Raw genomic sequence first — 18,160 nt, 5'->3', positions numbered from 1 at the left:
CCAAAGCCTTCCCCATGAGACGGTACAGCCGCAAGGCAGCAGAGGTTTGAGATCAGAGTTTTCCTTCTCCTAGATGAGCTACCAACAATGGCTGACAAGCCCCATCTGCTCAAAGTGACTGGTTTTAAGACACCAGTAACCTGCCTTTGCACCTTCTCCTGTTAGTAGAAATGGTTGTTATAGCCAATGGTGGTAATGGCCAAGTTCCCACTATCTGTTAAACGTCCCCAATAGCATTCGCTTCAAATAGCCTCTGGCAACCCAGTTCCTGGCCTTCACATGTGTGTTGTTAATTTAGGCAGATTTTGTTTGTGACTTAGATGAATATCAGATGCATTTTATGAGTAATTAATACAGAAAACCAGGTAATGTCAAAGGCTTCACAAACCTTTTCTTGCAACTGTATGTACCACAAGTTTTTCACTCTCTTAGACCTGCAGCCATGCTCTGATATTGGAAGTGCTTGGGGGCAACTGGAGTGCTACCTTTGGGCACAGACGGGATGGATATTCTGAGGGCAGGCTTCATCAGCAGGAGGACAATGACTGGGAGTGATTGATGCCCTGATACAGCTTACAGCGTGGGGCAGGGAGGGACTCCTGCTCCTCAACTTCCACAAGGCATTGTCCGGATCATTACATTGCACGAGGGTCAGTGGTTGGAAGAATCCCCAGCACTGGAGAACACAGCTCCTCGTTGACGATAGTGACAGGAAACCTTGGATGGTAATTGGTTACTGGGAAAATGTGTCTGGCAGGGGAGGGGCTGCTGAGGAAGTGAAGACTACAAGGGCCATTGGTTCTAGGGAAATGAAGCCCACTTGGAATGTGTGGCCCTTCAGGGTACGTAGGTCCTGGTGGGTGGGGAGCGGGAGGTTGGATTCATGGATATCAGGGGACTGGGAACCTAGACTGGACCCGCAGAGTATACTGGAATTATTTACTGCTAGGCTGGGCCAACTACTGAATGAATCTAAGGAATGTCCATACCTCCAGCTCTCGGAGAACAGGATGGTCCTCTATCCCCGGGAACAAAACCCTCATTGCATATGTCCTGTAGTCGAGATACGGAATCCCGGCGCGGTCCAGGTCACTGGTTAACTCATTAATATCCGTCTGAAGTTCCGCAAAGGCTGTCAAACGAAACAGACAAGTACATCATGGGGCTGGTAGTCTGCTTTGACATTCTTCTACTTAGAGAGCCAGTTCAGCATCGAGAATCCTCTGCAGTGGAAACATTTCAGTAAAACTTTACAGTAGATACAAGCTTTAGAGAAGGTGCAGAAGGAATTTTACCGGGATGTTGCCTGGATTAGAGAGCACACCTTATGAGGAAAGGTTAAGAAAGCTAGGGCTTTTCTCTTTGGAGTGAAGGAGGATGAGAGGTGACTTGATGAGGGGCGTAGTTTGAGTGAACAGCAGGAGACTTTTCTCCAGGGCAGAAATGGTTCAAGTCAGGGGGCATCATTTTAAGGTGATTGGAGGAAAGCACTGTAAAGGGGGGATGGCAGAGGTAAGTTTTTTTCACACAGAGAGCGGTGAATGTGTGGAATGCCCTGCCAGGGGTGGTAGTAGAGGCAGTTAGATTAGGGACATTTAAAAAACTCTTAGATATGTCCACGGATGAGATCTATGTAGGAGAGAAGGGTTAGATTGATTGTGGAGTAGGTTAAAAGGTCGGCACAACATTGTGGGCCAATAGGACGGTACTGTGCTGTGTTACAATAGGGTACACACAGCAGACAAATAATAAGTTCGATGTATATCAGCTGTAGTAAGTTCTTCAATGCCTGTGACTTGCTCATACTGCAAGCTGCCATTAGCCATCCCCAGCTGCCGGTGTGAGCTGAACAGAACAAACTCTGATGAGACTAATCAATCCATATTGCTGTCCTTGGGTTGAGAGCAAATTGGGACACCCCAGAGACAGGCTGGCTTAACAAAGGAAAGTGAATAAGAGGGCTTGCTGGCTTTCCAATCCGCGGACCCGTGTAGAGCCAACGCTGCCGTCAACACAATTCCAGTTTATAGCTGTTCCTCTGCTGCCAGTCAGCAGGTTCACAGACACAGAGAACATTGCATAAAACTGCCCCTGGGGCAGCTCCCCAATGTACCAGCAGCGATGTTGATCTACACCAGTCCCACCTGCCTGTGAACAGCAGTCCATATCATCCAGAACCTTTCTTATCCACAAACCTGTCTAAAATGTCTCTTACACATTGCAAATGTACCCACGTCTACCACTTCTTCTGGCAGCTCATTCCATACACATGTCACCTCTCTGTGCAGAAAACTTGCCCTATTAAATTATTACCTTCTCTCTTTAAACCTTATCAAGTACTGAAAGATCTAGAGTGGACATGGAGAGGAATTTCCTATTGTGGGGAGTCTAGGACCAGAGGGTATAACCTCAGAATAGAAAGACGTCCCCTTAGAACAGAGATGAGGAGGGATTTCTTTAACCAGAGGGTGATGAATCTGTGGAATTCATTGCCACGAATGGTTGTGGAGGACAATTCATTGGGTAGATCTAAAACAGAGGTTGATAGATTCTTGATTAGTCAGGGTGTCAAAGGTTATGAGGAGAAGCGAGTTGAGAGAGATAATAAATCATTCATAAGACGATAAGATATAGGAGCAGAATTTGGCCATCTAACCCATTGAGTCTGCTCCACCATTTCATCATGGCTGATCTTCTTCCCTTTTCAGCCATGATGGAATGGCTGAGCATCTTGATCTGCTCTTGTCTCATGGTCTTACACTTGCACTCTCTGGTTTTAGATTCCCTAACCTGTGACCTTCCACCTTATCTCCACCCCATCTATCAGGTCACACCTCAGCTTTCTTCACCCTATGAGAAAAAGCCACAGCCTCCTATCTCTCTGATTAAGTTTCAGAAACATCCTGGTGATTTTGTTCTGAAGCCTCTCTAGTTCAAACATATAATTTCTATAGTGCGGCACCCAGAGCTGAAATCCGCCAACAATTTACATGACATACTAACTTTTATAGTTGATGTAAGTGCCTTCTTCACCTCTCTGCCTACCGTGTGCCACTTTCATAGAATTGGATACTTGTCGAAGTCAATAATCAACTCCTTGGTCTTGCTGACATCGAATATGAGGTTATTGTTATGGCACCACAGTCAGATTTTCAATCTCCTTCCTGTCTGTAGATTCTTCACCACCACATTCAGCCTTCAGTGGTGTCGCCAGCAAATGCAAACGTGGTATTGGAGATGTGCTTAGCCTCAAAGCCGTGAGTGTAAAGTGAGTAGAGAAGGGGGCTAAGCACATAGCCTTGTGATGCACTTATGCAGATCGAGATCATGGAGGAGATGTTGTTGCCAATGAGAACTGAGTGGGATCTGCAAATCAGGAAATCAAGGATCCAATTGCTCAAGGAGATATTGAGGCCAAGGTCTTGAAGTTTATTGACTAGTTTTCAGGAGATAATAGTATTGAATGCTGAGCTGTAATCGATAAAGGGCATCCTGGCGTATGTACCTTTGCTGTCCAGATATTCCAGGGTTGCACAGCGGAATTCAAGGGGCTTCAGGTAATTTCCCTTCTCTGGCACAAAGCCCACACAGAGGGGAAGGGTCTGGGGGCAGGCAGCAGATGACTGACCTATGGTCCAGGAAGGTATCAGTCCCTGCAACTGTGAAGTTAAAAACAAAACTGTATACATAGGAAACCAGAAATTACAACAGAATATTCTGGAAGAAATCAATCTATCAGTTGATCGGATGGTTAAGAGGTGTACGGTGTATTGGGCTTCATTAATGGGATGGTTGAGTTCCAGAGCCGTGAGGTAATGTTGCAGCTCTATAAAATCCCGGTTAGACCACACTTGGAACATTGCGTTCAGTGCTGGGTGCCTTGTTATTGGAAGGATGTGGAAGTTTCAGGGAGGGGGCAGAGATTTACCAGCAATCTGCCTGATTTAGAGAGCATGAGGAGAGGTTGAGCAAGCTTGGGCCTTTCTCTCAGGGGTGAAGGAGGATGAGAGGAGACTTGATAGAGGTGTAGATTGAGTGCATGGCTAAGGATTTTGTTTTGTAGGGTGGATGCGGTTAATACCAGCGGTTATAAATTTAACCTGATTGGAGGTAAGTATAGGAGTGGACATCAGAGCTAAGTGTTTTACCTGGAGAGTCTGGGGTGCTGGTGTAGTCAGACACGTTGGTAACCTATAAGAGAGTCTTAAATATGCACAAGGATGATAGAAAAACAGAGGGCTGTGTGAGAGGGAAGGGTTAGACGGATCTTAGAGTAGGTTAAAAGGTTGGCACAACATGATTGGCTGAAGGGTGTGTACCATACTGATCAATGATCTAAAATTTGAGAGCATTCGATACATCTGATGGTTCTACAGATGGTCTTTGACCCACAGAGAGTTTCCATTATTTTCTGCTTTCAAACCAAATCTCTCACATTCTGATTGATTACTGAGACGGTGCAAACTGGGAATAGTCTGTGAAGTAACTGCTTCGATGCCCATTGTGAAACTGAGATGTGATGAAGGGTGCCCCCAGTGTGGTAATTATATAAACACCAATGCCCATTTGTAAGGTGACAATTGGAATTTCAGTCAGGCCTCTTGTCTTTCACCATTTCCCATTTTCAGTCAGTGCTGTCCCCAAGGTGCGAATGATAACATGAAGCTTGGAAATTAGACTAACAATGTGTCAGTCACAGCACTGTCTTAAACCTGCTCATGCCTTCTGCAGGAAGGTGTTCGAGATGATGAGGGTCCTGACCCAAAACGTTGACTGTTCATTCATTTCCATAGATGCCGCCTGAACTGCTGAGTTCACAAAACAGCATTTTGTGTGTGTTGCTTGGGATCTCCAGTATCTGCAGTTTATCTTGTGTTTACGGTTTGCTGTTCCATTATGAAGTCTCTTCGAGGGATGCCTACCCAGTGGAAGTTTAAATCTCTTTGACAGGAGTTCAATGAAACCCTCTCTCACTGCTCCGTCTGTGATCTCTGCTGCTCTCCGACTCTTTGCCCCTTTCATCTGGCCTCTTTCCCCTCCCCCACCTATTTATTCCAGCATCTTCCCCATTCCTTCCCAGTCCTGAAGAGGGGTCTCGGCCCGAAACGTTGACCGTTTATTCATTTCCACAGATGCCGCCTGACCTGCTGAGGTCCTCCTGCATTTGGCTGATGAGAGGCGAAGATCGAGTGTACAGCCAGAGACTTTTTTCTAGGTGGAAATGCGAATACCAGGAGTCTTAACTTTAATATAAGGGGAATTTCACAGGTAAGTTTTTACACAGAGAGTGGTGGGTGCATGGAAAGTCCTGCCAGGAATGTTGATAGAGACAGAAATATTAGGGGCATTTAAGAGACTCAGGGAGGCACATGGATGACAGAAAAATGGAGAGATATATGGGATGGATGGGTGAGTTTGATCTTAGAGTAGGCTAAAATCCCAGCACAACATCATGGGCTGAAGGGCCTGTGTTCAAACTGAACCAGAGAGCCAGCACACGTTGTATTCCTGCCAGAGACAGCAATAACAGCCCTCCCCCCCACCACCCTCTGCCAGATGCATGAAATTTGGACACTTACCTAACAGGAGAATCCACCCTTTCCCAGGAGTAAAACTGCCGAGAATTTTACTGCTGGAACTTTCTCCCCCCTTTATGAAGTAAGCTTACTTCATAAAGGGGGAAGAAAGGGGTCACTTTCAGGTCCATAATTCCTTGAAAGTGGCATCACAAGTAAATAAGATCAAAAAGAAAGCTTTTGGCACATTGTTCTTCATAAAGTATTAAGCACATTTTATGTTGAAGTTGTATAAGACATTGGTGAGTCCTAATTTGGAGTATTTTGTGTAGTTTTGGCTAGCTACCAACAGGAGAGGTGTAAATAAGTTTGAAAGATTTCAAGGATGTTGCCAAAACTGGAGGACTCGAGTTAAAATGAAAGATTGAATAGGTTAGGATATTATTCCTTGGAACATAAAAGAATGAGCAAGATCTGATTGAGGTATACAAAATTATGAGGGGTATAGATAGGGTAAACAAAAGCAGCCCTTTTCCACTGAGGTACTACAACTAGAGGTCATGGGTTAAGGGTGAAAAGGTGAAAAGTTTAAGGTGGAACATGATGGGAAACATCTTCAGGGTCATGAGAGTGTGAAATAAGATTGATTTCAACGTTTAAGAGAAGTTTGGATAAGTCCATGGATGGTAGGGGTATAGAGAGCTAGGGTGGAGGTCAATGGAAATAGATAGTTTAAATGGTTTAGCACAGCCTAGATGGACCAAAGGACCAGGTTTCATGCCATATTTTTCTATTGCTCTATAAGTAATATGTGGAACCAGAGGAGCCAACACAATTGACCACAGTTATACCACCATCCACGTGATTTACTGTGCCATTCCATGCTTGCACTTTACAAAGTTCAATCACCTGGCTGTGCTTCTTCTCCAAGATAATAGGGCTCCTTTTTATGGATTACAGTTAGCATTCACCACAATCATACCCTCAGTTCTCATCAGCAAGCTCCAAAACCTGGGCCTCTGTATGTCCCTCTGCAATTTGATCCTTGACTTCCTCACCAGGAAACCACAGTATGCGCGGATCGGAAATAACATTGACCATCAACACTGGTGTACTTCAAGGATGTGTGCTTAGCCCACTGCTCTACTTTCTCTACGCCCAAGATTGTGTGGTTAAGTACAGCACAAACACCATCTATAAACTTGTCAATGACACCACTATTGTTGGAGACGAGGGAGTGTACAGGAGCGAGACAGATCAGCTGGCTGAGTGGTGTCACAGAAGCAAACTTCCACTCAATGTCAGTAAGACCATGGAATTCATTGTGGACTTCAGGAAGGGGAAGTAAAGGGAACACACATCCGTCATTATAGAGGGATCATAAGTGCAGTTTCAAGTTCCTAGATGTCAATATCTCTGAGGAACTATCCTGAGCCCAGCATACTGATACAATTACAAAGAAGGCACGACAGAAGCTATATTTCATTAGGAGTTTGAGGAAAATCGGTATGTCACCAAAGACACTCACAGATTTCTACAGATGTACTGTGGAGAGCACTCTAACTGGCTGCATCACCGTCTGGTATGGAGGCGCCACTGCACAGGATTGGAAAAAACTGCAGAAAGTTCTAAACTCATCATGGGTACTAACCTCCCCAGCATCCAGGGCACCTTCAAAAGGCAATGCCTCAAAAACGTGGTATCCATCTTAAAGGACCCCCCCTCACCCAGGACATACCCTCTACTCATTGCTACCATCAGGAAGGAGGGACAGGAGCCTGAAGGCACACACTCAACAATTCAGGAACGGCTTCTTCCTCTCTGCCATCAGATTTCTGAATGGACATTGAACCCATAAACACTACCTGATAATTTTTCCTCTCTTTTTGCACGACTTATTTAATTTAACTTTATATATAGAGTATATATACTTATGGTAATTTATAGTATTTGTTATGTACTGCAATGTCTTGTTACCACAAAACAACAAATCACACAACATATACCAGTGATACTAAATCTGATTCTGATTCTGACTGCTCCCAGCGTCTTCTGAGAACATGCATCCCAGAACTGAAACCACAATGGCTCCAGCAGGGCACCGAACTGATAGGGGCCCCAATCTGGGGTCCATGGACACCTCCATTAATAGTAAGGCTCCATGGCATAAATCTTTGCTGTAATAGGAAGTTCTTTGCCACATTTTGATTTGGTGGCATGAGGAGTGAATTCAATGCCCCACGTTGGAGGGTTCGCGATTGGGAGGATTAATACTGTTATCACTGACCCATCCAGCTTCCTGCTTGCAGTTGGGTGAAGTTTGCCTTTCAAATGGGCAGCTTTCCTCTCCAACCAGGAAGCTGCAGCCAATCTAATGTCAGTTCCAGTAAGATTTCTCAGTCAGGCAGCCTTGTACTTCCACCTCACCCACACTGGACCCAAGCAGTGACGTTTCATTGTGCATGGTTCTTACCCTCCTTGCATTCCAGGGCCACCCGGGACTCGAGGTTGTCCATTTGCATCTGCAGACGTTTCAGGGTCAGGTCGTTCTCCCTGGACTTGCGCTTGTAGGCAATGACAACAATGACCACGATGACCAGCAGAAGGGTCCCCCCTGCCACGATGCTGGCGATGGCTGGCAGAGTGAGCAGGCTGTCGGACAGGATGTAGACCGTCCCTGGTGAGAACTGTAACCCGCCCACTTGTACCTGGAGCACATAACAGAGTGAGGGTTACACCCTGTCACCAGGGCCAAACTCAAACCAAAAACCAACAAACACAGTTCAACTGGGGACAAGAAGCACTTTCCAACATTGTATTCAATGTCTGTCCATGACAGAGTGGTTCCAGCTACAGTACAAGTTGTGTTAATTGTAAAGCTCAGACAACATGAGTCCAAAGAGTGTACTGCAGTGGGACCAGTGCTTAGCCAAGAACCTACAGTGATGGGGACCCAAAGTGTCCCACTGTGTTTGAAGCCCAATCTGTTGCCCCAGTGGTAGGCTTTCCCTCAGGATGGGTCAGTAAAGAAGGGGTGAGAGGAGAGGGGTAGTGGTTCAGTTGGTGGGTGAGAAAGAAGAAAAGCCCAAAGGGTGATGTGATGGATTCTGCTGGAGGAACACGGAGAGGGGGAAGAGGGTGGAGGGATAACTGAAAGTTAAAAAGCTGCAGATGCTGCATGTGTGTGAAATAAAAACAGAACATTCTGCAAATACTCAGCAGGCCAGACAGCATCTATGGAGAGAGATCTGATCCCCTAAAGTCAATTCATCTCTCCACAGACTGCCTGACCTACTGTAAGAAGTCCTGAGGCCCACTGTGATTGGTGGGAAGTGAGGAACAATGTGACTGGTGGGATTGAAGGAGCACTGTGATTGGTGGGAAGTGAGGAACAATGTGTCTGGTGGGATCGAAGGAGCACTGTGATTGGTGGGAAGTGAGGAACAATGTGATTGGTGGGATCGAAGGAGCACTGTGATTGGTGGGAAGTGAGGAACAATGTGACTGGTGGGATCGAAGGAGCACTGTGATTGGTGGGAAGTGAGGAACAATGTGTCTGGTGGGATCGAAGGAGCACTGTGATTGGTGGGAAGTGAGGAACAATGTGACTGGTGGGATCGAAGGAGCACTGTGATTGGTGGGAAGTGAGGAACAATGTGACTGGTGGGATCGAAGGAGCAACTAAGAAGAAGCGGAGTGAGAAGGGAAAACGTGAGGTGGGAAATGAAGAATAATGGATTGGTAGGATGTGAGCAGTGCTGTGATTGGTGGTATGTGAAATCCATTACATGTAAAGTGGCTTAGACTGGAGATGTATGCTACAGTTAGCAGCATCAGACTGCTCACCAGAACACGAAGCTGCCCGCTCAGGTTGGGCGGTTCGCAGAGTAACTGTGTCTCGGAGACTGTGACGGCGCACGGTGTGTCCCCGATCAGCACGGTGTAATTCAGCTTCGCTCCTCCAGCTGCGGGGGGAAGTAGGTTCCGTCCCTGCCAACACAACAATTCCACGTTCACCTCTCCAAGAAAAACTCTTTGCAGCCAAGGTTAAATGGAATCCAAAACAAATCTCCATTTCTGATGCAGCCTCGAGTGTTGATTGCAACATCCTGTCACACACAGTCCCACCAACAGTGAATTTTAATAAACCTTTAAATTCAGAATATCAGTTCCTTCATTTTTTTAAGCTATGCTGGTCAAATCCAATTAACCTGCCTAGTATTGACTGACAATTATTGATCTGTGTCATAAAATATAACTAGATACGTCAAAGCATTTCTTATCTACAGAAGATTAATTAACTTTTCTGAAACTGACTATTCTACCACCCAGAAACTAATTATAAAAACTGATAATTTATATTATAACTTCCAGGTAATTGATTTAATATTTAACTGTTTATTATATTTAAATTAACCTTTATTTCTCTGCCCCATTGCCCATGGACAAATCCCAGAGAGCTGTTATAATTGTCCAGGAGTCAATTGTTACTAAACCAATAATGAACTACAGAATTAATTCTGATGAGACAGGCATATGAACAGACAGGGAGTAGAGGATATAGACGATGTACAGACAGCAAATTGAGGGATATGGACCATGTACAGGAATGGAGGGACATAGATCATGCAAAGACAGGGAATGGAGGGATATTGGCCATGTATAGACAGGGAATGGAGGGGTATGGGTCATCTACGTACAGAGTACTATCAGGCTGTTGAAGAGATCAGCACAACTTTAACCAAATTAATTGAAGTATCGTACTTAAAGGACAGAAAGATCCTTCTGCACGAATAGTAATGTCAACTTAACTAATCCTGCCTATGTGCATGTGGTCCATGTCCCTCCATTCCCTTTCTGGTCAAATGCCAGTCTAAATGTTTCTTGAGGCTGGCTGTTGTATCTGCTTCCATCCACTACTGCCTGGCAGCACATTCCAGGCACCAACCACACTCATGTAAAAAACTTACCGTAAATTCCGGACTATAAGCTGCTACTTTTTTCCCACGCTTTGAACACTGAGGCAACACTGCGGCCTATACTACGGTGCGGCTAATGCATGTTTTTCTTTCATGCCGCCAAAAACATTTTGCCTCGTAACAGTAGACCAATAAAATTGATGAGTAGTTCACAGAGGTCCAATGAAATTGTACGATAAATCAAGCGCACTTTCACAATTAAATTATTGTAAATCAGTCATTTGTACTCACCCTCATCAACATGGAAAACACTCGAAGAAAAGCATATGATGCAGCTTTTAAGTTAAAGGCGATCAGTCTGGCGGTTGAAGAAGGAAATCGAGCTGCTGCACATAATCTTGGCATAAGTGAATCGATGGTGAGACGGTGGAGACGCCAGCGTGAAGAACTGAGTCAATGCAAAAAGACGACAAAAGCTTTCAGAGGTAATCATAGCAGATGGCCCGAACTTGAAAACTTTCTTGAAGACTGGGTTAACACACAGAGAGCAGGCGGCCGCGGTGTTTCCACTGTGCAGATCAGACTGAAGGTTAAAGCAATCGCCACCAAAATGAAAATCGAAGATTTTAGAGGTGGGTCATCGTGGTGTTTTAGATTTATGAGACGAAAAGGCCTGTCCATCAGGGTACGCACGACTCTGTGTCAGCAGCTCCCTCCCGACCACAAGGAACAACTTGCTAACTTCCGCACATTCACTCAAACAAAGATAGCGGAGAATTCCATCGGGCCAGATGATATCATAAATATGGATGAAGTACCTTTGACGTTTGACCTGCCTCTCACTCGGACTGTTAATAAAAAAGGTGACTCATCCATCACACTGAAAACAAGTGGCCATGAGAGAATGTATTTTACTTGTGTTCTGAACTGCACAGCATCCGGACTAAAGCTTCCACCGATGGTGATTTTTAAGCGGCTGACAATGAAAGTTCAGTGAAAGTTGCCATCAAGAGTACAAACTCAATTCCAGCTGTGATTCCTGGGGGCACCAAGAAGTATTTGCAGCCACTGGACATCAGCGTGAACCGGGCATTTAAAGTGGCGCTGCGCGTTGAGTGGGAGGCTTGGATGACGAGTGGTGAGAAATCCTTTACCAAAACAGGACGCATGCGAAGAGCATCTTTAACTCAAGTCTGCCAGTGGATCCTAAATGCGTGGAGCCGTGTCACAGCATCCACCATCACCAACAGGTTTCGAAAGGCTGGACTGCTGCGTGATGAAGAGGACCGCGTGCGCTCAAGTGAGAGCGACAACGAAGAGACTGAAGTGAGTGACGAGATCCTGAGGTTTTATTCAATTCGGACACTGAAGGACTTTGATGGTTTTAGTGCGCAGGAGGAAGATGAAGAAGGCGATCAATAACTTTTCCTGGTAGGCTGCAGTATATATATATATTTTTTTACCAGTCGTTAGGAGATATTGGAATGTTGTTCGTACACTGTTCAGTAAAAAAGTATATGCAACGTAATTTGTGTGTTACCGATACGTATGTATATTTAAAAGTAGCTGTATTACAGGCACTGTTTGAAAAAAAGCATTTGCAATATGTATTTGTTTATGTTACCATACGGATTTAATTAAAAGTTAAAAAATCCTCACGTGTAATATCTTTCTGTGTAAATATCTCATATTACAACGTGGGACACCTGCAGCTTAAAATCCGGTGCGGCCTGTACAAGTACAAAATTGATTTTCTTTCTAAAATTAGAGCGTGCTGCTTTTAATCAGGTGCGCTCTGTAGTCCGGAATCTACGGTACATCATTTACCCCTAGTTGGATAAAATAGATTCTTGCCCTCACAATCTGCCTCGTTATGACCCTGTACTGCACTTTCCCTGGAGCTATTTATTCTGTATTCTGCTATTGTTTTACCTTGTTCTACCTCAATACACGGTGTAATGATCTGATCTGAATGAACAGTATGTAGGACAAGTTTTTTTCATTGCACCTTTGGAAATCCAATTCCAATTTCACCTTAAAGATATACCCTCCAGTACTTGACATTTCTACCCTGGGAAAAAGACTCTATCCAACTTGCCCACGATCTATCTTGTCGAAGCAACTCCAAAAGCTCCCCAGAAATCTCCATTTGTTGAGGTATCTGTGTTGCTCTTTTTGATGGACTCTGGGTTGTGGTCACTTTGGTGGAGGGGCTGGTGCTTTTACTGAGGGAGGAGGGGGAGGAAGGGTTGATGCTTTTCTGTTGTTTGCACATGGAAGGGGAAGAGGGCTTTGGGATTCTAACAATTTTCTGTCATCCATTCTTTGGTGTTTTTCTTCTGTTTGGTGGATGTCTGTGAAGAGTAGGAATTTCAGGTTGTATACTGTATACATTCTCTGATATTAAATGCAACCCATGGAATCGTTGAACAAAACCAGGCATTAAGAAGCCAGATGGCAAAGGTTTGAGCCTTAATTTGTGGCAGGATAGTCAGAGAGTGAAACAGTAGAAGGAGATGGAAGACACCCTACCTGTCAGGAATTATGTGCCGGAAAGACACCTCATGGCTGGGAGGGGTGATCCGAGGATAGAACATAATCATGGTTGTACAGCAGTCATGGGGAGAATGTACAAACCATTTACAGACAGTGGAGGTAATTGGCCCTGATTGCTGGTGCTTTAAAGCCTTACGTTAACTGTTATGCCCCTTAAATGCCCCTCAAATTCCCCTCTACACTGCTGTGCCTTCCCAAGGACAAAAGCTACAGAATGTTTTCCACAGTTTCCTACTGGTGGTTATCTCTCAGACTGATGTTTAGTAATTGTTGTTGAATTACTTGGAATGAACTGAGAAAAACTGAAAACAAACTATTAGCATAGCAGAAGCTCTGGCTATAAGTGACCTGGGTTAAACAGGCCGTGTTACAACACAAGATTAATCACCACGTTTATTCCATTATTTTGCTGATTTAGGGAAAAAATTCAGAAAGCTTTATCTTCTTGTAAAATTGGCCTGTTTATTCTTCACTTCCCTCAGGAGGTTAATTAGAGTTGGGTAGCGTCAGTAATATCTGTATTCAAAATTCAAGAAGCCCTCATTTTTAATGTCCAGGACTCAAGTTAAAAAAAATTTAAACCTCTGCTCAGTACGTTTACATTTCTTACACAAATAATGAGGATTGAAGAAGGTTTCATTAATCACTGTTGGTGGAACTCGGTGGGATGAACCTATATACTGATTGCGCACCACACACGGCAGGGGAGACCGGTCGCTCACTCGGGGGGGGGGGTCTTTCCTTGATTCTTCAAGTCCGCCTCATGGTGAGGGAATCCATTCAGAAGCCGTGGACGGAGAGGAGGGGCACCAAATGTGATGTTCCATCCTGCACCCTGATGGCATCTGCACGCTTGGCCTAGGGTTCACTGGCCTGACCACCCGACACACCCCTAACCCTACCTCAGCAATGGGCAATTTTGATCCGTGTCTATGTTTTTAATTTTAGAAATACAGTGCAGAACAGGCCCTTCTGGCCACTGAGCTGTACTGCTCCGTAACCCGCTGACTTAACCCTCGCCCAATCACAGGACCAAGAAAGCTACTAACCAGTACACCTTTGGACTGTGGGAGGAAACCAGAGCACCAAGAAGAAACCTTCATGCTCATGGATAGTATGTACAAACTTTCTACAGAGGAGGCATGAACTGAACTCTGAATTCTGATGCCCCGAGCTGTAAAAGCATTGTGCTAAACGCTATGCTATCGTATGGACTTGTCTGATTCTCACTGCTGTCTGTAAGGAGTGACCATGTGGACTTCCCCCAGGTGTTCTCGTTTCCTCCCATGCTCCAAAGACGTACCAGTTGGTAGATTAATTGAGCCTTGTAAACCGTCATGTGACTGGGCTCGGATTGAATTGGGGATTTATGGGCGGTGCAGCTTGAAGGGACAAAAGAGCTGTTCTGCACTGTATCTCAATAAACAAATAGATAAATAAATAGTCTTCATTACACAGTATTCTTCTTCAGGGTCTTATACAATTTATACTGGGTGTGTTGGATATATTTAGGCGCCTGTGAAGCCGCTGCAATTAAATTTCTATTGTTCTTGTATCTCCCTGTACTGGTGCACAGGACAGTAAACTTGACCGGACTTAACTCCATGACTTAATAGATCATGTGACAGCATGACAAATCTCACGTGAACGAAACATTGAAAGATGAAGGTTGGCCTTCTCCAAGTGGGGGTGTTTTAATGAACAGCTTGCCGGCTTGTCAGGATTATTTGTCTCTGACGGGTAAAAGTAGATGTTGGGGAAGAGGTCTGACTGCCGACGGAAAGTCTGATTGTCGAGCGTGTCCCATGGAGATTGGAGCAGATTGTTTTAAAACACCTGAATATGGAGCGGGAACAGGACAGAAGAACGTTATCAGACTGTCGCGCAAAAACATCCATTTATCACACTTCATTTATCTCAAGAGCAACTGTAAAAATAAAGTCAATATCACAGGCATTGGAACATTAATTACAGATGGAAGATATCAGTGTAGGGGTGAAGAGCCTGCCATTCCTGCTGTGTTTCTTAATTAAACAAATACGACACATTTCACTCTGTGTTTCGAAATTTCAATGCATATGTGACAAATAAAGCTAATCTTTGGTCTTGCTTTTTAAATCATAATTTTCTAATTGCTGTTTTCCTTTCCTTTCTGCATCCTGGTTGAATCTTTTCTCTATGGGCTGAAGAAGCCAGGAAATTAAATATTTTGAAAATAGCGAACTGTGCTTTTTTGCTTGCCGTCTTGGGGTGAAGACTTTATCTCCCTGGTCCATTCCTTTATGGATCACGAGGATCAGAGTGGGTACAGACAGAAGCAGGAAGATATGGTGGATTGATTTTTACAGCAATCTACTTGCTTTTCTCTTTATAACTATCAATCAACGTCTTCCTCACGAACGCCTCACACGTGGTCAAAGCCTCAGTGATATCCAATGGATGGGAAGGCAGTACTGTAACATCCTGTAGAAGGCAAAGGGCAAGACAAGGTGCAGAAGATGTCATGGTCATCCACTGCAACCAATGAAGATCCCGGTTTGGGACGCTTTGCTGAACCCACACTTCTGACGTTGAGAGAGTGGAACTACCCCAGTGCAACGTCTTTTCCACTTTAAAAACTCTCCTGCATGGGTTTTTTGTCATCATTGGACACGATGGGCAACCACCAGTAGACCAATATGAGGAGATGCTCCCTCCTACAATTTGACAATTGCTGCATCCCATTTCAGGAATTTGCACTCCCTTACTGTCTGTGTCATTGTAAAGGTCTCCGTCATTATTGACCTTCCTCTACGCTCGAGAGGATCATTCACCCCCTCACCATGCCAGTGGTTTTAGTACAATGTGCACATTACACAGTGTGTCTGTAAAGAATATCTTCTCCACACATACAACGCAAGTACACAACCAAAGCCCAGGTATACACCACACACATATTCTGCATGTATATGCTCAGCCTGTGTTCTTATTGTATGTACAAAGTTCATAAATTTATTATCAAAGTACATACACTGCAGATCACCAGACACTTCTCTGGGATGGGTGGGTCCAGGTGAGGGGACAGGTGGAAATAGTTACAAAGGCTGGGAGCTGAGGGGTGGGGCTGACAAATGGCTTAAGATGGTAGAATCTGATGGGAGAGGAAGGTGGAGCATGGGATCAAACAACGGAGGTGGGGAGGGTAGATGGGAACAGAGGAATAGGAGTCCCAGTGGGAGGGGAGAGTGGGAGTACTGCCCGTTCAACCAACAGATGCTTCTTCACCTGCTGGATTAGTTCTCTGTTGCCCCAGAATCCAGTGTCTGCACCCTCTCGTGCCGACTTGTGCTCTGTGTGCTGGGTCATTTCAGAATGAGTCGATTGAACTGCCATGACAGCTGGATCAGAAACAAAAGAGTTTCTACAGGTGCTGGAAATCCACAGCAACACCCACAAAATTCTGGAGGATCTCGGCAGGTCAGGCAGCATCGATGGAGAGGAATAAACAGTTGATGCTTCAGAACGAGACCAAGATCCACCCTTCATCAGGAGCCTTCCGTGGAGGGAGGAGGGATGAAGTAAGAAGCTGGGAGGTGATACATAATGTATAACTATCACCTTCCATCTTGTATTCCTCCCTTTCCCCCAGTTCTTATTCTGCCTTCTGCCCCCTTCCTTTCCAAACCTGATGAAGGGTCTCACTGTTGATTCCCCTCCATACATGCCAAGTTCCTCCAGCATTTTGTGGCTATTGTTCAAGATTTCCAGCATCTGCAAGTTCTCCTGCGTTGAACCCTTTCAACAGCATCACAGTGAGCTGCTGAGACAGCCACGGCCACAGCGGAACGGGGAGGGGATGAGCATACACCACCGCGCTCCAACTTACGGTTGTAGGCACGTACTTTGAGTATAATGGGGGCGCCTGGCTTCTGTTCCAGCATGCCTGTTACACTCAGAGCTTCAAAGGTCGGGTTGGGGTAGAAGACGAAGTTGGTGTTGTTATAAATCAGCAGAGCCTGCACGTTGTCGAAGACAAAACCAAACTCATCGGGACGCTCCACGGTGTCGTGCCCAGGCTGGTGCTCGTGGGTGAGAGCGGGGGCTCGGCAGGTCATGGTCGTAGAGTTCACCACTTCACACACCTGCAACAGGACAAGAGGCATGAATCTCCTCTCAACGTCAGCACAAGCTCAACCTCACATGGATACGGAGAACACTGATTCAGGATCGTTTAATGTCAATCCCTGTACACGTGTAAAGGAGAATGAAATAATTGCTACTACGGATCCAATGCAACAGAAAAGAAAGCACGAACACAATAACAACAACACACACAAAATGCTGGAGGAACTCAGCAGGTCAGGCAGGATCTATGGAAATGAATAAACAGTCAACGTTTCAGGCTGAAAGCCTTCTTCAGGACTGTTTGTTCATTTCCTCAGATGCTGCCTGACCTGCTGAGTTCCTCCAGCATTTTGTGTGTGTTGCTCTGCAGAATCTCTATAGTGTTTACAATAATATAAACGCAATAAATAGGAATACATAAGACAGCTTATAGTGTATACACAGATTGATTGTATGTCCATAAAGTGACGCTAGGCACAGGAATGTCTGTACATAAGATGACTGTAACAAGAAATGAGAAAGTAGTGGTGACTGGGGGTGTAGACAGGTGGGTTACTGGGTGGAGGTGTTGATCAGCCTTACTGCCTGGGGAAAGGAACTGTTTCTGAGTCTGGTCATGTGTGAGCAGAGTGTACGGCAAAGGGATCAGCACACAGCACCCTGTTGGGGGGGTATCCATGGTTACGATGACAGGGAGGATGGAGATGATAGAACAAAGAACATGACAGCACAGTACAGGCCCTTCAGCCCATGATGTTGTGCCAATCTTTAAATCTACTCTAAGATCAATTTAACCCTTCCCTCCCACATAGCCCTCCATTTTTCTATCATCAATATGCCTACCTAATGTATCTGCCTGTATCACCACCCCTGGCAGTGTGTCCTACTCAGCCACCATTCGCTTAAATTAAAACACCTTCCTCTGACATCACCTCCATACTTTACTCCAATCATCTTAAAATTAAGCCTCTTTGTATTAACCATTTCCACCCTTGGGGAAAGTCTCTGGCTATCTACTTAACCTATTCTGTTTATCATCTGTCAAGTCACCTCTCCTCCTCCTTC

At 45.0% G+C, this 18,160-nt stretch overlaps 1 protein-coding gene across 2 annotated transcripts in view; it reads right to left on the bottom strand.

Annotated features, from left to right (window-relative positions):
* The window catches only part of LOC132380944 (plexin-A2-like), a 570,948-nt gene that overhangs the window by 72,242 nt on the left and 480,546 nt on the right, over window positions 1-18,160 (bottom strand). For both annotated transcript variants that reach the window (XM_059949929.1, XM_059949928.1), the window contains exons 18-21: window positions 16,873-17,112; window positions 9,363-9,506; window positions 7,990-8,224; window positions 990-1,132 (exon numbers count right to left, since the gene is read on the bottom strand). In XM_059949929.1, the coding sequence (XP_059805912.1) occupies window positions 990-1,132; window positions 7,990-8,224; window positions 9,363-9,506; window positions 16,873-17,112 (762 nt within the window). The remainder of the gene's footprint in view (window positions 1-989; window positions 1,133-7,989; window positions 8,225-9,362; window positions 9,507-16,872; window positions 17,113-18,160) is intronic.

The sequence above is a fragment of the Hypanus sabinus genome, chromosome 25 (assembly GCF_030144855.1).
Source record: "Hypanus sabinus isolate sHypSab1 chromosome 25, sHypSab1.hap1, whole genome shotgun sequence".
Classification (NCBI taxonomy): Eukaryota; Metazoa; Chordata; class Chondrichthyes; order Myliobatiformes; family Dasyatidae; genus Hypanus; species Hypanus sabinus.
This window is presented reverse-complemented; position numbering and strand designations above follow the sequence as displayed.